This window comes from Typopeltis vanoorti, chromosome 26, assembly GCF_054136105.1.
Source record: "Typopeltis vanoorti isolate ZY-2024b chromosome 26, IOZ_Tvanoo_1.0, whole genome shotgun sequence".
In the NCBI taxonomy this organism is placed as follows: Eukaryota; Metazoa; Arthropoda; class Arachnida; order Uropygi; family Thelyphonidae; genus Typopeltis; species Typopeltis vanoorti.
Window position 1 is genome coordinate 19,197,350 of NC_143574.1, and position 22,527 is coordinate 19,219,876.

Here is a 22,527-nt window from a genome sequence, read left to right on the forward strand (position 1 = left end):
CATTAGAGAAAAATTTGATGTGAATGAACAACATGAATCTGTTCATAGCAACTCTAAAATAAGATGAGATGTTGGAATACCTGAATCCACACCATGGAATATTTTAAAACACTCAGGAGAAATAAAAGAAAAAGGTAAAGTTGCATCAGCTTTTTGTGGTTTGCAAATCTACAGAAATGTTACAATGATAGAATGTCTTTCAAATGCACTATTCAGACAAAAGTTTTAAATTTGTTTAAGAAAGTGAAAGAAAAAAATAATGAAGTAGAAGAAATGTTTAATGCATGTGTTGGTTGATTTGATCGATTTAAAAACTGACTTCAGCTGCATAATGTTAAAATTATTGGTGAGGCAGGCAGTGCAAATGAGGATGCAAGATCTAAATGTTCTGATTTTTTTTTTTTTTTTTAAATGACCAAAGATGGTGGATATGCTGATCAACAGATATTGAACATGGATGAAACCAGTTTATTTTGGAGTTTAGAAACCAGTTTATAGAGGCAGACCACAATATTCTCTGGTCTAAAACCCACCTTCTACATAGATGTCAGTATAAATTTGAATGCCTATTTAAAGAGCGTGCTGAGGTCTTACTTCACTGCCCTAACTTGAATCAGAAAGACTGCCTATCCTTAAATTAACAATATATTGGTTTAATCCTTTATCCAAGTGTAAGCAAAACAAAGTTTGCACCTGAAGTGTTTTCAGGACTGGGGCAACTCGTATATAGAAGCTAATAACTTCACATCACTTGCCTTAGTATCCCATAATGAAAAGCACATATCCTTATGGGTATGTATAATGCTATGCATTATGGGAAGGATCACTACCCAGACTGGTTTCGACCTTTATTGAGGTCTCTTCAGTGGGTGCCAGACTCAGAGGTCATGGGTAGTGACCCTTCCCATAATGCATAGCATTATACATACCCGTAAGGATATGTGTTTTGCATTATGCCTATCCTTGTCAAAAATATGGGAAAGTTTGATCTGAATAACACATTAATTTTTTTTTTTTAAATTAAGGCCAATAATGATATTATTATTATTATTATTGTTATTGTTATTATTATCCCAAGACCTCATGGAGTCAAAGGCTCATCTAGGAGGTCCTTTTATCACACACACAGCTCATCATACCGTGCCTTGAACACATTCAAACTCCTTGCAGACACCACACTCTTCAGGTAAGGCATTCCAATCATTTACAACTCTGCATGAAAAAAACCTGACTCTCACTCCCCTACTCACACCCTCTTTATACAGTTTCCAGGGATGACCTCTGGTTCTCCTCCCCCGACCTCCCACTATTTTCTGTAGAACTTCTCCAGCATTGATCCTATAACAACCCCTTACCAACTTGTAGGTCTCTATCATATCTCCCCTCTTCCTTCTCTCCACCAGACTCTGCAAATTACATCTTCTCAATCTTTCCTCATACTTGACATTCCAGAGGTCAGAAACTACCTTAGTCAATCACCTTTGGACCCTTTCCAACATCTCTTCATCCTTCTGAAAACCAGGTGACCAGGTAAGAATACTAAATGTCTTCTAGAAAAAAATAACACAAAAATTGCTGTTATACCAGGTGGTTTAACTTCTATATTGCAACCTAGAAGTCTGCTTGAACAAACCATTTAAAGATCACATGCAAGAAGAGTGGAATAATTGGATGTCGACTAGTGAAAAATCATTTACAAATGGTGGATCTATGGGCACTGCATCACTTGATATGTTGGGCAATTTTGTGAGCAAAGCCTGGAATAAAGTAAAAGTAGATATTTACAAAGATAGAAGGTCCTAAGAAACCATCTGGATACTACATCTATCTAATGATCTGTTTAGTATGATATTTAAATTAAATTTCTTTGGATGATAATTTTCTTCAGTGAAGCATAATGCTATTAGCAATTTAACATACATGGCTCGCATTACTTTGAATAAATCAATTGTTTGCATTCTACCTTGTAAAAGATGTTGTTCAGGCCACTGATGACAGTTTGTTAATTTCAAAATGAAATATTTGGCAGTATATTTAATAAATAATACTTTTTCTTGTGTTTTTATGTAGATACTGTATATGTCGGTACTGTATACTTATGCACCAGTCATATAAGATGACTGGTGCATAAGAAGAGGCTTAAATTTTATGCTATTTTTAAGTTTTAAGCTTATGTCGATTGTATAAGACGACCCTCCCCCCTTTTTCTTCTTTCTAGTATTGATGCAATGTTAGGTATTGTTGTTATATCCGTTATTTTTAAAATTTTTAAACATTTTTAAAAATGGTGTGAAATTATGAATAAATAATGTGTGGAACATGCGACCAGGCGGTATAATGAAGAAACGCAGTTTATTAGCTTGGGTAATATTTCGTGGTCATTTAACTAAGAATGCTAAATGTCTTCTAGAAAAAAATAACACAAAAATTGCAGTTATACAGGTGGTTTAACTTCTATATTGCAACCACTAGAAGTCTGCTTGAACAAACCATTTAAAGATCACATGCAAGAAGAGTAGAATAATTGGATGTTGTCTGGTGAAAAATCATTTACAAACGCTGGATCTATGGGCGCTGCATCACTTGATATGTTGGGCAATTTTGTGATCAAAGCATGGAATAAAGTAAAAGTAGAGACTGTAATAAAATCATTTAAAAAGTGTGGTATTTCTAATCTTATGGATGGTACGGAAGATGATCTGTTGTGGGACACTGATGACGATGAAAATTAAATCAATTCACTGGATTCAAACTGGGATCCATATGACAATCATTTAAACAATGAATCTGAAGAACTATTTCAACAGATTATGAAGAAAATTAACGTGAAAATTGAGGTTAATAATTATTATTTGTTTTTTAAGACTTACATCTATTGTAATATTTTAAATAGATTTATGTAACAAAAAATTAATCTGATTTGTTTATAAACACTGCCTATTTTCTTATATAATGATGTGTTGTAACTACCTAAATGTTCATCCAAGAAATTAAGCTTCCCTTTTTATACTCGCTGTATAAGATGACCCATGATTTCGAGGGGTTTTCTGTAGTATTTGAGAGCCGTCTTATACGGTAATTTACAATACTATGGCACACGTTTCCCTCAAAACTAGAATTACCATATTTTACATATAAGTTAGAATAGTGCAAATTCAAATAATGAGACCACTTAATGAGATTGATTATCCACACTAATAGAGACCTACCTGTATATGCTTTTAAAAATCTGTTTTTTTTTTTAAATGAATATTTTATGAAGTTTAATACTTTCTTTATACTTCTTTTTACATCTGTTTTATACTTGTTTTTGTATGCTGAATTTTATCAGTTTATGCCATTTTTACTTATTACATTGTGCATTGCTAAGAATTGTTTCATTTATTTTTATATATGGATTTAGACCTGTGTATGCATGCTACTTATTCTTTCGTAGCATGACCATAGATGTTCTTGTGCCATTAAACAAAAAAAAGTAAACAAATTCACCAAATGGAGGATGATTTGACACAACACCTCCATTTATAACATCTTCTAATGAGATGATGAAATCCAAGAGCCTTGATCCTCGTGTGCTCTTTATGTACTCTCTATGGTAGTTGTCTTTTCAAAAGCTGAAATCTTTATGAAAAGATTAAATGCAATCTTTTCATTCCACTCTATATTATTATAATTAACATCACCTATAATGATCACACTTCTTATTTGCTAGGTTAATTTATCTGTACATTTGCTTTTCACTATCCTCTACGTTACCAGGTGATATATAGCTGATAACACATCTAATCTAGAGCTGAGAGATTGCCAGACAGAGTTTTCTGTCAAGAAGGACTATATGCAGAATTACAAAGCAGGTGATTATGACAAACTGAGGAGTCATTTTAAAGAAGCACCATAGCATGAGAATTTGGAAAGGAGAGGAGAGATGTTAGCAGTATATAGGAGATGATCAGGGGATATATAGCTGATAACACATCTAATCTAGAGCTGAGAGATTGCCAGACAGAGTTTTCTGTCAAGAAGGACTATATGCAGAATTACAAAGCAGGTGATTATGACAAACTGAGGAGTCATTTTAAAGAAGCACCATAGCATGAGAATTTGGAAAGGAGAGGAGAGATGTTAGCAGTATATAGGAGATGATCAGGGGATATGTGAAGAAGGCAATATTGGACTCTATACCAAGTCTGGTGTATAAATCAGGTAGGAATTAAATGAATGAATAGCATCATTAAGCAGGAGTGGCAGTAAAAAAAAAATGTAGAGGAAATATAAAGAAAAATGCAATTAGCAAGCCTATGTCTCAAATCCCAAAACTATGAGAGAAAACTAGCTGATAAGCAAAAAAAATGATGAGTTCTTTTGCTACACTGCAACAAGTGCTAGTGGTAGGGAGATGACATAAGCAAATGAAATAGCTGAGTGATCATTTTTGAAAGTGTGATCCAGTACAAGATAACCAGTGCTAGATGTGACATTGACTGATGGGAGAACAGAGATAGATAAACTGGAGATGATTACAATGATGCAAAACTTCAATGCAAACAAGACTTTGGGATTATATGGCATATTGACCTGTATATGAAGAAAATATGCAAAGGAGTGGAAAGGGAGAAAAATAGTTCCACTACATAAAAGAAACTCCAAGACAGCAATTGAAAATTATCTTGCAAATCAGTATCACAGGAGTGGAAGACTTGTGAAACTGATTTGCAGGATTTCTGCATAATCCAATCTATTCTCATAGGGAGTATTCCACTGACCTGCAACACAAATTTCTGGATCCTGTCTACCATTTCATCTATGCAACCAGATTTGCACAGTAGTCCACATGTGGCCTTAGCTTTAATAAAGTTTCTTTTTCTGTGTGGTTTTTCAACAACCACCTAATCAGATGTGCTGTTTGGCCACTTTTACAATATGCCTTCTAAACTATAACTCCTGTTGACAATCACTCCTTCCCCTCACCCAAATTCCCAGACTCATCAATTTCCTGCAGTTCATTTCCATCAATATAGTTCACAGCTTGTGTTCTCCTCATCCCAAAGTGCATGATCTTACACTTGGTCACATTAAACTGGCAGTTATTTACCTTTGCCCATACTGCCAGTCTATTTTTTATTCATCAAGCAGGATTTCTACATAATCATCATTGACCTTCATAGCTCTTCGTGACTCTTCATAGCTTTGCATCTTCAACAAACAACTGAACATTTTCTCTTAAATAATTTCCTGTATCACTGAAGTACAAATTAAACAGCAGAGGACCAAGTGAGGAGCCCTAAAGTATTACACTAGTCACTTGCCTTCTCCCAGACACAGTTCCCCCTCTTGTATCACTATTTGATATCTGTCCATCAACTATCCTTATTCAAATCACCAGCTTCATCTCCATTTCCATCTGCTCTAATTTATGAAACAGAGGTCCATGTGGAATACCGTGGAATTAAATAATTAATTTTAGCCAGTAAATTATTTATTTGCATTTCTGTGCCTACATAGTTTTTTGTTGTAGAAACTTTGACATGAATCTTGACATGTCCAGCAATATCACTGAGCAGCCATTTCCTTTATCCACCTCAATTGTCACTGTATTATAAAAAAAAAAAAAAGTAAGCATAATACTAAGTAGAGATAAAGACCCATTCACACCACATCTGAATTACTTTACTCAGATCTGGTCAAAGGGATATGAAGAGGATAAATTAACCTTGGAGAGGGAGTCTAGAGGTTGCTAATAAAAATGATATCAGGACTTTACAATGATAGTTGTGAGGACAAACTGTGAGCATGCAAACTACAAGAGGAAGGAAGAAAGATAAGAGGTCATTCCCAGAAGTTACAAAAGGAGATTGTGAGTAGAAGTGCCTTTTTTGTACGTTAGGTGGCTGGACCACAGAATTTATTATCTGATAGGGTGGCAAATGTGCAAATGGTAAATGGGCTTAAGGAGTGGTATGATAGACTTTATGTTGCCTAAGATCGACCTCTTGTGACTTTGTGGAGGTTCAGAATCGTAATATATCGCAAATCACTAAAAGTTCCCTTTTAATAATAATATTTGTTTTATGTTCCATAGTAAAGTTGAGCTTGGTGCATTTGCTCTAATTATTAGGTGGCTAACTGAAGAAATTTTGAAGGAAAAGAAAAATTCAGTCCACTGTTACTTAGAAATGGGCAGTCTTCCATTTTTCAAACTTTTCCAAATAAATAAATAAAGCTAATTTTTCTTTTCATTCTTTTGACAAAGGCAAAACAATTTCATTCAAGGAGAAATATCATCTATACACTTTTATACCAAGCTAAAAACCAGCTGCTTCTTCTGCTTACACAGTTATGTTAGCAGAATGCAGCCTATTTTGTACAACATGGAACTACTATGTAGCATCAATAAATAACCCAAGAACACTTATTTTAGCCAAAAGCATAAGAAGGCTAGGGAAAAAAAACCTGCTTTAAAGGGATCAGTGTTCATCAAAATGGTTGGGATCTACTGGCATAGAGGATTTTTGTTGATATGATGGGAGGGGGGACACCTATACAAGAGGTCATTTGTTGATGCTGAGCAAGCATTTCATCAGTAAAGGAGTGAGAAGTGGATTTTTTTCTGGGGGGAGAGGGCGAGTTAATTTCTGAAGGATCAGATACAACCATGAATTTTACCAAGAATTATATTAAAATTCTTGGTAAAAGACCAAAAGGAAAACCTAGAACAAGATGGCTAGACAGCATCAATCATAATAATTATGATGTTGCTATCCATGATGGATAACAAGATCATATTACAATGTTCAAACAGGGTTGGAGGCAAGGCCAAGGCATCTGGGCTATAGTGCCATAAGAAGAAGAAGAAGAAGAGTCAATTTATTAATTTTTTTTATGTGGATTTTGCACCAAAAAATGTTTATACTGCTACTGTACACATTTAGCTAAGTTAGATAATATTATTGTACTACTTAAGAGACCAAATGGAACTCTTTTTTGAACTACTACAGGCCTCAGATGAGTAGAACTACTGTTCTACTTATCTGAGGCCTGTAGTTTTTGTAGTAGTAAAAGCCTCAGATAAGTAGAACTACTGTTCTACTTATCTGAGGCTTTTACTATTTGTTGTCCTTTTGTTTTGTTATGGATTCAAATCCCACTATAGCATGTTGTCCAGGACAACATGCCATAGTGAGATTTGAATCCATAGCCTGATTTACAGAGCAGTGATACTACTCACTGGGCCAACCAGAATGGCTAATGCAGTGCACTGATACAAGGGATTATAGAGAAGCATTGACAAACATACTATGAGATAGAGTGGAGTCTTCTATAATGAGTCCTAGAATTTATGAAGGTAAACAGATGATAGTAACACTTCACAAAATTACATAAAAAGTATTCAATCTGGTTCTTACAATAACAAACTTTATAATCAACTTACCTTGCTTCTATATCAGTACTGTCTTCATTTTCACTATCTGAGCAGTTTCCCATTCCATCACGACAATCTTCTTCAAGATCTAACTTATCTTTTTTTAGATAAGTTTTCAAAAAAAAAAAAAAAAAAATTTGAAAATGTCTTTTTTTAAAAACAACAACAACAATAATGAACTGTTCACGATCCACTATACAGCTTGCTTTTCATTAAAAATACAACTAAACAGAATAGATATTATTATTATAATTATAATGATAATAATTATTATTATCTGAGACCTCCAAAGAGTCAAGAACTCATCGAGAGAGGCTATAAATCACCCAAACCAGCTGTCATACCCTCCCCTAACTTCAATGGATCCCCCCCCCTTCTTCCCTCCTCACTTTTCATATAATGAAAAATTTCATCAGAGGATATTCTATAACAACCATTCAGAAGTTTATAGACCTCTATCACATCACCCCCTTTTTCTCCTGTCAAACAGAGTCTGTAATCCACATACTTGCATTCATCTGTCCTTATAATCTAAATCCCGTAATCTGGATATCATCTTTGTAACTCTTCTTTGCACTCTTTCCACAGCTTCTTTATCCCTTTGGAACCTGGGAGACCAAATCCAGGTTTGTCTTATCAAGGTCTTTAAAGAGGCAAAATAACTTCCTTATCCTTACATGTCAAGGTTTGCTTCAACATTGCAATTATCCTCTGAATTGTATTGCAACGTTTGTTATGTGACCTTGAACTTCAAATTCTTATCCACCATTACACCAAGATCCCTTGACTCATTAGTTTCTTGTAGCATAACCCTGCTAATATAATATGCCACTGGAAATTGCATCATGCCAAAGTGCATAACTTTACACTTACTAACATTAAACTTTCAGCCATTTTCGTTTGCCAAACTTTCCAGCCTATTCAAATAATTCTGTAAGTGCTTAATATCAGTAGCATCCCTGATTACCCTGTCTATCTTCACATCATTGGCAAACAATTGCACATCTCCTGTTAGATCCTTCCTAATGTCATTAATGTATAGATTGAACAACAATGGCCGAAGGACTGAACCCTGAGGTACACCTTAAATCTGAGGTGACCTTAAATCTGCCAGATTCACACCCACTGTATACCACTTTTTGATATATGTCTGTCAACCATCCACTGATCCAAGTCAAGAGTTTATATTCCAATCCCATATTCTCCAGTTTATGCAACAGTCTTTCGTGTGGTATCTTATCAAATGTCTTAGCAAAATCCAAATTATCATAGTGTATCCATTCCTTTTATCCAACTCGGTCAAACATTGTTATAAAAAATGAGCAAATTGCTAAAACATGACCTTCCTTTAGTAAACCCATGCTGCTCAAAACAGGGTATAGCTTGTTTGTCTACCCTTTTCTGTATGCGAGTTCATATTAACTTCTCTAAAATATTCACTACCACATCAGAGATACCGATCGGTTGGTAGTTAGACACATCAGTTTTTGCACCACCCTTGTACAATGGGAGTATCATACATTCCTTCCATTCCTGTGATATCATTTCAGAGCTGAGACTCAAGTTATACAAACATGTGAAGGCTTAACCAATTTTCCAAATGTACTGATATTCCATTTGTCCCTACTGATAAATGCTTACCAGGTTATGCAACAGCTCTTCAACCTCATTTTCATGCACTCTTCATCCAATGTAGCAGTAGCACTGTGCCCCATGTTACATACACCTGGTGGATTTATCTTAGCAAAGTGAGCACTGTAGATAGGAAGTTAGTAATGATGTAAATTTTTCATGTAGTACTATCATATCCTGTACACCCTCTTGAGGGTACATGTCAGGAATTTGATGATGATGAAGTGAGCTCTGATTAATTGAACCAGCTCATTAGCTACTGATGCTAGAGTACCATCTGCATTCAGTTAAATTATTATTATCTTGGGCAACTCCAAGAACTCAACAGACTCATTGAGGGAGGCCCTAACATCATGTCAAGAGCAACTATTCGACATTCACACAGTATCTATCATACCTCGCCTTGAACTCGTTCATGGTCATAGCACCCACAACAGACTCTGGGAGCTTATTCCACTCATTCAACACTCTCCAAGTAAAAAACCTAGTTCTAACACCTCTGCTAACCACACTCTTGCCCAGCTTCCATGTATGGTCCTTAGTCCTCCCACCACCAGTCTTATTCTCAAAAATATCTTCTGGATTAATCCTATAGAAACCCTTCAGTAATTTGAATGTCTCAATCATATCACCCCTTTTCCGCCTATCAACCAATTTTTGAAACCCACAAATCTTCAACCTGTTCTCATAAGGTTCATTCCACAGACCTGCTATCATCTTGGTCACTCGTCTCTGGATCCTCTCCACCTCCTCCCCATCAAGAAGAAACCCTGCCACCCATATCTGGGCACAGTAGTCTAGTGGGGTTTTATCAAGGCTCGATATAGAGGAACAATAACTTGTTTGTCTCTGCTTGTTAAAGTATTTTTCAGCAACCAAGTGATTTGATGAGCTGTTTTCGCCACTTTTGCAAAGTGCCCCCTAAACTTCAACTCCCTATCCACCAACACTCCCAAAATCCCTGGCCTCATCAATCTCCTGGAGTACAGTTCCACCAATGTGATATACTGCTGGTAATCTTTTCACCCCAAAAAAAACCTTACATTTTTCCACGTTAAATTGACATCCATTCTCCTTAGCCCAGTCCTCCAAACTATCCAAATCATCCTGCAAAATTTTGACATCCTGAGCATTCACTATTGCTCTACCTAACTTTGCATCATCATCGGCAAACAAGTGAATACTTCCTATCAGATCCTTTCCTAGATCGTTAATGAACAAATTAAAAAGTAGTGGTCCAAGAACAGAACCCTGTGGCACACCACTAGTCAAAAGCAGTCTTTTGGACTCCACTCCTGAATAAACCATTTTCTGGTGTCTCTCCATCAACCACCCTCCTATCCATCTCACCAACCCTATATCCATCCCCATCTGCTCCATTTTACTGATTAGAGTACCATGTGGTATCCTGTCAAAGGCCTTGGCAAGGTACAGTAGAATCACTGTAAACCCATTAACCTTATCCAGTTCAGTCGTCACTTCTGTTATAAAACAGAAGTGGGGGACAAGTTACTGAGGCATGATCTACCCTTCACAAAACCATGTTGTCCCCCATACAGTATCCCATTTTCATCTATCCAGTCCTGTATTCTTCTCTTGACTAATTTCTCCAAGACCTTGACAATGATTCCTGATATGCTAATCGGTCGGTAATTTACAACAGCAGTCTTGGAACCTCCTTTATGCAGTGAAACTATTTTCCCCTCTTTCCATCCCCTCAGGACTAACCCAGACCCGAGACTCAAATTAAACAAACTAGTCACGGGTACTGACAATTCTTTAGCCGCTTCATGTATGACACGAGCTGGTATACCATCCAATCTCACAGATGTATTGACATTGAGGTTTTGCAATAGACTACTCACCTCCACTTCATTCACCATTTCTTACACATTTATCCTTTCTTTTGCTTGCAGCATAATGATAAAATTCTTTTGGATTGCCTTTAGCATGCATAGCCAATTTCTTTTCATACTCTGATTTAGCTTTCCTCACAGCACTCATTACTTTTCTCTTTTCTGGCCTGAGCTTTATATATTTCATAACTCCTCTCATTCATCATCATCATCATCAAATTCCTGCCATGTACCCTCAAGGGGTGTACAGGATATGACAGTACTACATGAAAAAATTACATCATTACTAACTTCCTATCTACAATTTTCCTCCAAATCGGTCTATTACTTGTCAAGACTCCAACATTATCAGATCTTATATTTCTATCGTCTAAGGCACTTTGTACCGTATCAATCCACCTATATCTTGGTCTTCCTCTGGGTCGTTTTCCTGCCAACCTGGCAGAGAACACTTGTTTTGCTAATCTTTCTTTGCCCATTCTGTTTAAATGACCATACCACCTGAGATTAGCTCTGCTAACGCATTCCTGGATGCTGACAATGTCAAGTTCTTTCCTAATATCCTCATTTTTAATATGATATTGCCATTGATGCCATCTGTTCACACCTCTAATCTTTCTCAGGACTCTCATATCTGCAGTCTCTAGTCTTTGGTCAAGTGTTTTACTTCTGACCCAGCTCTCAGATCCATAAGTTAAAATTAGTTTGAACACAGTCTTGTATACAACTAATTTAGTGTTCCGACTAATTTCTTTCTTATTCCATATGAATTTATTCAATTGACTTCCTACGATACCAGCTTTGCTGATTCTGTTGTCTATTTCTATATTTAGTTTACCATCTTCAGTAAAAATTGTGCCTAAGTAGCTGAAATGTTTTACTTGTTCCACAGGTTCTCCATTCACAACACAGTTGACATTTTCAATGATTCTGCCTATTTTCATTGTCTTCGTCTTTTTATTGCTGACCTTCATACCATATCTATTACAACAGCTATTCAATTTAGTCAGAGAATCTTGCAGACTTGTAGCGGATTTATTTAGAAGCATAACATCATCCGCATAAAACAAAGAGCTGACATTAACAACTCAAATTTTGATATCAGGTTTAATACCACATTCCTTCATAATGTGATCCATATAGATAATGAATAACAGAGGGGATAATGTACATCCTTGTCTCACACCAGATTTAACATTAAACCATCTTCCTGTACTTCCTTCAATTCTAACTGCTGACTCACAACTCAAATAAAGACTAAGTATTGCTTGATATAATGCCCCATTGACACCATATAACTGCAGCGTATTGAATAGCTTCTGTCTTGGCACCTTGTCATATGCCTTTTCCAAATCAACAAAACTTAAATACAGATCTTTGTTATATTCCCATGCTTTCTCGGCTATTTGTCGTAAAGTGAAGATCTGATCCTGACAGCCTCTATTTGGCCTGAATCCAGCTTGTTCTTCACCAAGCTTTTCTTCCACAATTCTTCTTAACCGTTTCTCAAGTATACTTGCATAGATCTTGCCAGGAACACTCAGTAGGGAAATACCTCTGTAATTCTCACATTCAGTTTTATTTCCCTTTTTATATATGGGTATTATGAGAGCTCTACTCCAATCATCGGGAATTCGTCCAGGCTTTCTGAACTATGCAGTGCAGCCACTGTAAGACTCTTATACCACCATACTTCAGCATTTCTGGTCGAATATCATCTACTCCTGCTGCCTTTCCACATTTCAAGCCTTTGATGGCTTTTTCTACTTCAAGTATGGATATGTATTCCTGACTGCATGCCTGGTCAGTGTTTTTTATCACTGTGCTGTCATCACTGCTTGTTTCATTTAGCAGTTTTTCAAAGTAATTATTCCATACTTCAAGGATATCTTTTTCTCCTGTTTTCATTTCACCTTTATCATACTTTATTATACTTTAAAACTCTCTAATTCCTTTTACAGCACTCTTTCCTCCATTCCTAAGCTTCTTCAACAACCTCCAGAATATTTTGCCACCTTCTTGATATTTATTTTCTATATTCTTGCCAAAGCCCTCCCATGACTTTTGTTTATCTAGTTTTAACACTGTTTAGCTTTCTTACATTTGTCTCTGTATTCTGTAAGAGTAAATGCTGACTTATTTGCCACGAACTTTTGATATGCTTTCTTCTTTTCCTTCACTGCCTCTTTAACTTCCTGTGTCCACCAGGGAGTTCTGATTTTTTTATCCTTGCACACAACCTCACCACATGCCTCTCTGGCAGAATCAATCAATGTTTCCTTCAGAGTTTGCCACTGAATCTCCAAGGTTTGATTCCTGTTCTCAAACTCTTTCATTTTCTTTTCAATAATATTTCTGTATTTTAGTCTACAGTTCACATCTGAGAGCTGCTCAACTTTTATTCGCTTTAAAACTTTCTTACATGTTATTCTTTTCAATATGAAATTCAATTTTATCCTGCTCAAGACTAAATAGTGATCACTTCCAATTTCAAATCCTCTGTAAACTCTGGTGTCCTGCACCAGGGAGAAAACATCACTATCAACAATAACATAGTCAATGAGACTTTTCTTATTCCTAGCCTCTTCTCTCCATGTGAATTTGTGCACATTTTTATGTTGGAACATGGTGTTAGTAATAACCAGTCCATGTCCTGAGCAGAAATCCAACAGATATTTGCCATTATTATTAGCTTTGCTCTTTTCTCCAAATTTTCCCAAAATATTTTTGTATGTCTCACAATCATTTCCTACTCTGCTATTTAGATCCCCAACAAGGACCAACTTTTCCTTTTTCATAGTTGCTTTTTCTAAAGCCTCAAAAAATTCCTCCACTTCTACCTTAGTAGAACCTTCTGTGGGACCATAGGCACAAATAAGTCTCATTGTCCAGTTCCCCATTCTGATATTTGCCCACATTACTCTACTTGAGACTGACTGCCATTCAAGAAGATTAGCCTCGTATTTTGTGTTGAATACTATGGCTACTCCTTCTTTTCCTTGATTGTCATTGCCTGAATATAACATTTTGTATTTATTGCTCAGAAAGATCTCACCAGTTTTGGTCTTTTTTGTTTCAGTCACCCCTATTATGTCGATCTGGTACTTATCTAATTCCTCAGCTAGCTCCATTTCTTTGCCATTCAGGCTTCTTACGTTGATAGTACCGATCTTTAACTCTGGTGATGTTGAGTTGGGGTTTGTTTTCAGATTTGTTCCAGTAGCTGACTTTTCGCTGTTCGCCCTGGTTCCCTGGCGAAAACAACGGGGGCCTTGTTTAACCGGGCAACGCCCCAGCCGGCATGAAATTTTGTCATGTTGTACCATCATTTTTTATTTTGGTTTAACCAATAAGAATACAATTTGGTCGGCTAAATCCCAAATTGCCAGCCCATCCTCGTTCGTTCAGTATCAAAGTAGATACCCAACAGGGTGCACCACGAGAAGGTGAGGATTGGACATTAGGTCAGAAGCCCTGGTCGGTTCTCCGCATTCCTTTAAAGGCTATGTGGAGGTCTCCTCTCAGTTATACAGCTTTGACCCTTAAGCACTCCTCTCATTCTTATTCTCACAATATTTTTTCCACATCATTTTCTTCTTCTTTTGGATCTCTTGCTTAATAAAGTTACACATCCATTTCACTTTCAACCTATTTATTCTTCAAACACTAGGGATAAATTCAGTTACCATCTCATTTAAGCACCTTTTCAAAATTTTCAGATCCCCATGCATTGCTGACATTTTTCTCCATTCAGTAACTGATACCATGTGACCAAAGATAGTATTCTCCTAAGTTGAATCCTAATTTGCAGCTTTGTAGTTCTGCATGTAACCACTAGGGATAAAATTTTCAGATTCCCATGCATTGCTGACATTTTTCCCCATTCAGTAACTGATACCATGTGACCAAAGATAGTGTCCTCCTAAGTTGAATCATAATTTTCAGCAAATTTCTGCATGTAACCACTAGGGATAAATTCAGTTACCACCTCATTTAAGCACCTTTTCAAAGATTCCCATGCATTGCGGACATCTTTTCCATTCAGTAACTGATACCATGGAGCCACAGATAGTATTCTTCTAAGTTGAATCATAATTTCCAGCTTTGTAGTTCAGCATGTAACCAGTTAGGAAGTATCTAAATATAACATATAGACACGTTTACACAAGAATATTATATTTTAATTTGCCAAATATTGTGAATTCCTTACATCCTTGTATCAAGTTTACCATGGAGATTGAAAAAGACAACAAGTTATCCTTTTTATACGTCCTCTTCATCCGTTCATCTTAAGGTATTCTAACAACAACAGTTTACAGAAAACCCACTTTCACTGGACATTATATTCTCAAACAATCTGCTCATCATCCTTATCAAAAAACAGAAATCATAAAATGTTTAATTTGACGAGCCAGAACTAATTGTTCAACTCCTCATGAATTACAGAAAGAACTTTCAACTATCAAGTACCATATGAAATTAAATGGCTTCTCCGAAAAGAGTACACAACATCTGTTCGATTCTTACAAGCCAATCCAAAACAACAAAGATTCAATATGTTGAGTTCCAATTCCTTATATTCCCAGGATTTCAGAACCAATTTCAAGAATTCTAAAGAAATATGATTTAACAGCCACTTATATACCTATTAACAAAATATCCACCTATTTCTCCTCTTCTAAATATAAATGCTCAACTATGTCTCTGCCTGGTGTGTATCAAGTTCCTTGTAACTGCAGTCTGTCCTACTTTGGACAAACAGGACGCTCTATAGAAAAAAGAATTCGAGAACATCAATCATACATTCAGCACAACAAATCCGATAAGTCTGGATTGGCTCAGCACGGAATAGAGACAAGCCGCCACAACATCCTCTGGTCCAAGACTTGCCTCCTACACAGATGTCACTATAAATTTGAACGTTTATTTAAAGAAAGTGCCGAGGCCTTACTTCAGTGCCCTAACTTGAATCGAAATGACTGTAATCTGTATCAAAAATATGGGAAAGTTTAATCAGGATAACACATTAATATATATATATATATATATATATATATATATATATATATATATATATATATATATATATATATATATATAATTTTTTATTTTATTTTAAATGAAGACTTTAATTCTTACATTAGCCTAATGTTATTTATAAATTAAGATTATTATATGAATTTGTGAATTAATATCTTTAATTTAATCATTACTCTGATAAAAAATGTTTTCCTCTCTTTAATACTTAGCGATATAACATCATGCAGCTCGTTCTACTTTTGAATGATCAATTGTTGGTATTCCACCTTGTTAAAAACTGTTCCTATGTAGCCACTGAAGATAGTCTGTTATTTTCAGACTGAAATATTTGGCAAATTAAAATATAATATTCTTGTGTAAACATGTCTATATGTTATAATCTTAATGTCACAAGCTTCTCTGAAGAATCGTATCTAAATATATTATGTTCCCACTGTTAAATTGTGAATGAAGATATTTTGTATGTTTTATACTTCATTCATATTTAACATAATCCACCATGTTATAAGCAAGACTTGTAAATATTATTTGTTGTTAGTCTCTTGCTTGTGATATATTATTCATATAAATGCTTTGAGTTTTGTTTGTTATTAATTAATTGTTTAATCTTAGAATATGTAATAATAATGAAAATACTATATAATTATGTCATTCATTTTATTTAGTTTATTCTATAAAATCTATTATAAGAAACTGTATGTATGTAAATTTAAACGTATATTATATGAATTGTGATATATCTTTTATTTCTGTATGTAAGCATGATTTTATGTAATTCTTCTGATTAGATTTGATTGGCTGTTGTCCAGGAAATGGAGTTAATTTTAGATAGCACGTGCGTGGAGCGTGACCTATGGTATTCGAAGGGAGAAGGAGTTGATATGAGCTGGACTGGCTAGAACCGGATTTTGGCCGGAAGAATGAAGGTATTTAATTGGAAAACGAAAGTAAAGAGGGAGGAGAAGCATTCATGACAGCAAGAAGGAAGTAACGGGTGGCAGTAAGGGGATTTGGAAATGCTGTAAATCAATTAAGAAAGGACCGGGAAATTAATAGGCAATTCGGAATATTTCTACGGAATTCTAAAATTACGACGGATTCCAATTGTTTTGAGGAAGAATAGTGCAAAGCTGAATTTAATACATAGAAGAAAATAAGGAACTGAGTGCGTCAAGACTTGTGAAACTCTATGTTTAATATTTCAGTTATTATAGTGAAGATTTCTTTTGAATAGTGTTACTTCAAAGTAATAGCTAACTACAGTTTTAAGTGTGCCTATAGTAAATCCAGTGTGTAAAAGGTGTAACCTGGTAAGAGCAGTCCTTTTTATATTTCAGTGTGAAGAAATAAGAGTTAGCTCCGCCTGATATATCTTAACATTAACTGTGGCGTTCTACTAAAAATAGCCAAAGTATGGAGCTTTAAAGTGTTTCCCCCCCTTGAAATGATAACTGCCTCATTATTAAATTAAGTGTTTGTTGACTAAGAGAGAATTAGAGAATTCTACCTTAAGAATAATTACTGTAAAATTCTGGAACATTGAACTGTGTGAACCATTGTTTAATTATTTGGAAGAATAGAGAATTGACAGCTGAATGTTTGATGCCTAATGTTTTATGTTTGTTATGAGTATTTGAACTAAGTTGATGTATAAAAGAATTGAATTATCTCACTGAATAGAGATAAGTTGTGATAATAGTATTCAAGCATTGAAGAATAAGATCTGTAAATTTAACTTTAATGTTTAAACCAAACTGTGTGGCTACTAGTGTCTCAGAGATACTTTGAATATTGTTCAATTAGATTATCTTGCTTAGAAAATTATGCTTAAATGTACATGTTCTATAACCCTGTATTAAATGTTTATTTTATTGAATTCAATTTGTTGTTTGCCTGATTTTTCTCCATTGCACCGCTCATAAAATTTATTTGAATCTTGCGGAAGCCTTAACTGATAATATTAACCTCAGCCTGTATAAAGTGAGATTGCAAAAGTTAGTTGATGATTGATTCCTCTGTATTATATGGACTAATCTGAATATAGGGTGGCGCAGTATAATATAAATTTCCTTATATTCGGATCAGTATCTAACAATATAAAAACGGATTTTAAAGAAATAAGGATAAGTCCATCAAACCAACATAAATGGATCAACTAGCAAGATGGACGACACAACACCACCCAAGAAAGCATGGCATGATCACTGTCACCAAATTTAAAATAGTCATATTCTTAACAGAGACCCTTTCTTATGCTATGAACAAATCTAACACTTTTTGACCTCGAGTTCCTTCTTTCACATGCTGCTTAGAAAGTTATTTCACAACAATTCAATAAATTCCCCTTCATTCTTATCACGAGATTTTTCTTCTACCCAATCAATCTTTGGATAATTAAAGTCATCCATAATGATCACTTGTTTAGGTATCCATAATAATTATAATTATTATCAGACCTCCATGGAGTCAAAATATGCAGGAGGTCCACAATTTTAAACAAAAAAAATATCATCAAACCATGCTTTTAACCCATTCACAGTTTCTACATTTACCACATTCTCAGGGGCAAAGCATTACACTCACCAGCCATTTTCGATGCAAAGACCCTGCCCCCCCCCTTCCATACATCCTATTTATACAGTTTCTGATGAACTCTTGTTCTAATCTTGTCTCCCTCTACTCTATGAAAAATCTCCTCAAAATTAATCTGGTAAGAGCTTCATCAACTTATAGGTCTTAATTATATCCTTGCCTTCTTCCATTCACAATGCTCTGCAATTTGTATTCCTCACTCTATCTTCATATCTCACACTGCAGAGAATCAACTGATTTAGTGAATCTTCGCTGATCCTCTCTAAGATATGTCTAATATGCCTCGATGAGTCTAAGGACTCCCTGGAGTTGCCCGTAATAATAATATCTTCATTCTTCTTGAAAGCTAGGCCATTGGGTCTGTGTACAGTAGTTCATGTGTAGCCTAATCAGTGAATCATAACCTCATGAATAATAAAAAAACAGTTTAACTCGGACATTTTTTAATAAAACTAGATATACGTATTTCCTTGACATGTTTCACTGTATATATGGTCGACAGCATCTTCCAAGAGGTTGCTCAATATAAGTAAAAAACTTATAAAAACTAAATGTTTCCCAACAGTTGCTATTTCTGTAAATTGAAAAGACTGAAACAATAGTTTAATCATGTGTATCATTAAGCATGCTATATGCAGTCTTTACATTCTTCTGTAAACTTTGTATGTGGGTGCTGGTGTAGGAGAGATCTTGAATGCTACACATATGAATTAATGCTTTTCAAATGTTGTGAAGGTTCTTTCCTTGATTTCTATTTAGTGAACCTTTTGAACGAATGCCCTAGGAAGACTCCTTGAGCAATCTCTCAATTCTCTTGAAAGACATGGAGGATGCATGCCAATTTATCATGTGATGTTCTTTGAGGATGTGTGCTGAGAGTCCACTTTTTTTCTTCCATTTTATTTTCAACATTGCTTATATGTTCTTTGTTATGGATTTTGAAACTTCTTCCAGTTTGACTTACATCTTTCCACTAGAACATGGAATCTTATACACTTCAGGATGTTTAGAAAATGAACTTTGTCTTTAGGGGAATGTAGGAAGCTTTTTAAACTAATAACTGATTTGAAGTGCAGTTCTGATGGTGACTGATTTTAATATTTGTGCTAATTCTCTTGATGCAATGTCACTGTATGGTATGGATATCATGCCTTTGTAATTAATTTCTGGGTATCACAGCTTCATCAGAAAATAAAAGTTTCTTTCTTTAGTTTGAATATCCATTTTGGAGGAACCGATTAAATAAGATTTAAAGTTCTTTTCTTTTAATTTCATTATTTTTAGTATAAAGCTCTATTTTTTAAGGCTTTGATTATATCATCACATGTGTTCAGGTTACTATGACAACACTACATAATTAAGTTTGCATCATTATCAAAATAGTCTATTACTTGTCAGCATTCCAATATTGCTGTATCTAAGATTTTGTTCTTCTACGGCACTTCTAACTGAATCAATCCACCTAGACCTTGGCCTTCCTCTAGGTCTTTTGATGGCCATCTTAGCATCAAACCTGTTTTGCAGACTTTTCCTCTACCATTCTGTTTCAAGGACCATACCACCTTAGAGTAGCCCTGCTCACATATTTTTGAATGGAATATATTGTCAAGTTCCTTCCTAATATCTTAATTTTTAGTATGGTTCTGCCATTGGTGTCATCTGATCAGGGTCCTAATTTTTCTCAAAACTCTCATATCTATGGTCTTAATCTTTGAGCAATGCTTTATTTCTAACTCAACTCTCAGATCAATAACATAAAACTGGATTGGATAGCATCTTGTATACTGCTAGTGTTTTGGCTAATTTCTTTCTTATTCCATATAAATTTATTCAGCTGACTTCCCACCATACCAGCTTTATTAATTCTGTTGTCTATTTCCAAATTTAATTTGTCATGTTCACTAAAAACTGTGCCTAAACAGCCGAAACATTTTATTAGTGCAATAGGTTCTCCACTGAGAATGCAGCTGATGTTTTCTGTATTCCTGCAAATTTTCATAGTTTTCAGAGACTTGCATTGGATGTGTTTATGAGTACAACATTATCTGCATAAAGCAAAGTGCTAAGTTTGGCATTTCCAATTCTAATAAAAGCTTTAATGTATTTTTTTTCCCTTTCATAATGCGATCTATATAGATGATGAATATGAGTAGATAATGTGCATCCTTGTCTCACAGCTGATTTTATATGAAACCATCTTCTTGTATTTCTTTCAATTCTAACTGCTGACTTAAATATACTCTATGTGCTCTGTTCCATTTACTCTACATAACTGTAGTGTTTTGAAAAATTTCTCAAGCACCTTATCAAATGCCTTTACCAGATCTACAAAACAACTTAAATATAGATTCTTGTCATATGCTCATGATTTCTCAACTATTTGTCGTAAACTGAAAATTTGATCCTGACAACCTCTATTTGGCCTGAATCCAGTTTATTCTTCTCCCAGTTTCTCTTCCACAATTTTTCTCAGCATCTTTTCAGGTATGCTTGCATAATCATATCTGGAACTCTTAGTAGAAAAATTGCTCTGGAATTCAGCCTCCTAAATGATGCAGTGTAGCCACTGCAAAACTTCTGTACCTCTATATTTGAGCATTTCTAGTTGAATATCATCTACTCCAGCTGCCTTTCCATATTTCAAGTTTTTGATGGCTTTTTCTATTTTGATATTGATTTCAAGTATTGAAATCAATATCAAAAAGTGAAAATTTTCTGCTTGTTCTGTGACGGTTTCATTTAGTAGTCTTTCAAAGTAATTACTCCACATATCTAGTATATTCTTACAGTACTCTTTCCTCCATATCTAAGCTTTCTCGAAATTTCTCGACAGCCTCCAGAACAGAGATAAAACCAAAATCCTAACACCTCATAACATGGCATGATTTAGTGAATTCAAGATGTGATAATATCATTAATGGTAGTTTTAATAGTGGAATAGACTAGAATGCAGAATTACTGAATTTTAGCGAATAAAAAGGAATTCAGAAAAAAAAAAAAGCACTGGAGATCTCAATCTGCTTGTCTGATTGATTGAGCAGATAGCACTTCCACTCTCTCTCTCTCCAACCAATAGGTTAATAGATTGGAATATCCATGAAGACATGGATATTTGTGTGGGCATCTTTAGATGGGTGTATTTCATCATATCCTACCACAGATACCATATGTGGTCTCTAGAGCAGGACTTCTGGATTGTCTAGTTCTTAGCCCATACATGGTACTAATGTATGATAGGTTTACAACATTTCATGAATAGAATTCAACTAAAAAAAAATTCACTCTATTTTATATTTATGAGAAAGCTGCATTTCTTAAGGACATTTCAAGATCATCCTATCTTTAGAACTGGTTGAAAGGTATGATGAAATTATTAGGAAAACAAACAAACAAAAAATGGTGCATTTTATTTGCTGCCTAGTTCATGACTAGTTTGAGATTGATTCAAGTGGATGATAGAACATGTGGTTCATTTACACTTTTTCCAATTATAATTTATTGCCAAAAAAGGATGTACTCATGAGATCTATTTGCAAAATGCATAATACCTAGTAGATTAATTTTGTCTATCTGTCTGTTCATGTGCAAATTATTCCAACACACTGGCTGAACAGATTTAATTGATATTTGGAATCCTTATAAAAATTTGTCTAGACATTCGAATTTTTATTTAATTGTGCTTCTTTGCAGAAGCAAAACATGTCAAAATATATATTGTAATAACTCTGCTGTGGCTGAATGAAAATGTCATAAAATCTGGGATTTTATTTATTTATTTAGCATTTGGCTAAGAAGAAGAATACATGCATATGCCACCACACACACACACACACACAAAAAAAAAAGAACGTGCAAGATAATAAAATGCATAAAAGATGTATAAAAGAATACAATAGTGTGAAGTGACACTGTAGTCATTATACATATAAAAATATACAAATAAGCATAAAATTAAATTTGAATGTCTAAGTTTGACAGCCAATCAAC

At 34.9% G+C, this 22,527-nt stretch overlaps 1 protein-coding gene across 3 annotated transcripts in view; it reads right to left on the reverse strand.

Annotated features, from left to right (window-relative positions):
- Positions 1–22,527, reverse strand: part of LOC150092382 (cytosolic phospholipase A2-like) — a 341,574-nt gene that overhangs the window by 95,507 nt on the left and 223,540 nt on the right. For all 3 annotated transcript variants that reach the window (XM_090415055.1, XM_090415056.1, XM_090415054.1), the window contains exon 14: positions 7,430–7,517. In XM_090415055.1, the coding sequence (XP_090271181.1) occupies positions 7,430–7,517 (88 nt within the window). The remainder of the gene's footprint in view (positions 1–7,429; positions 7,518–22,527) is intronic.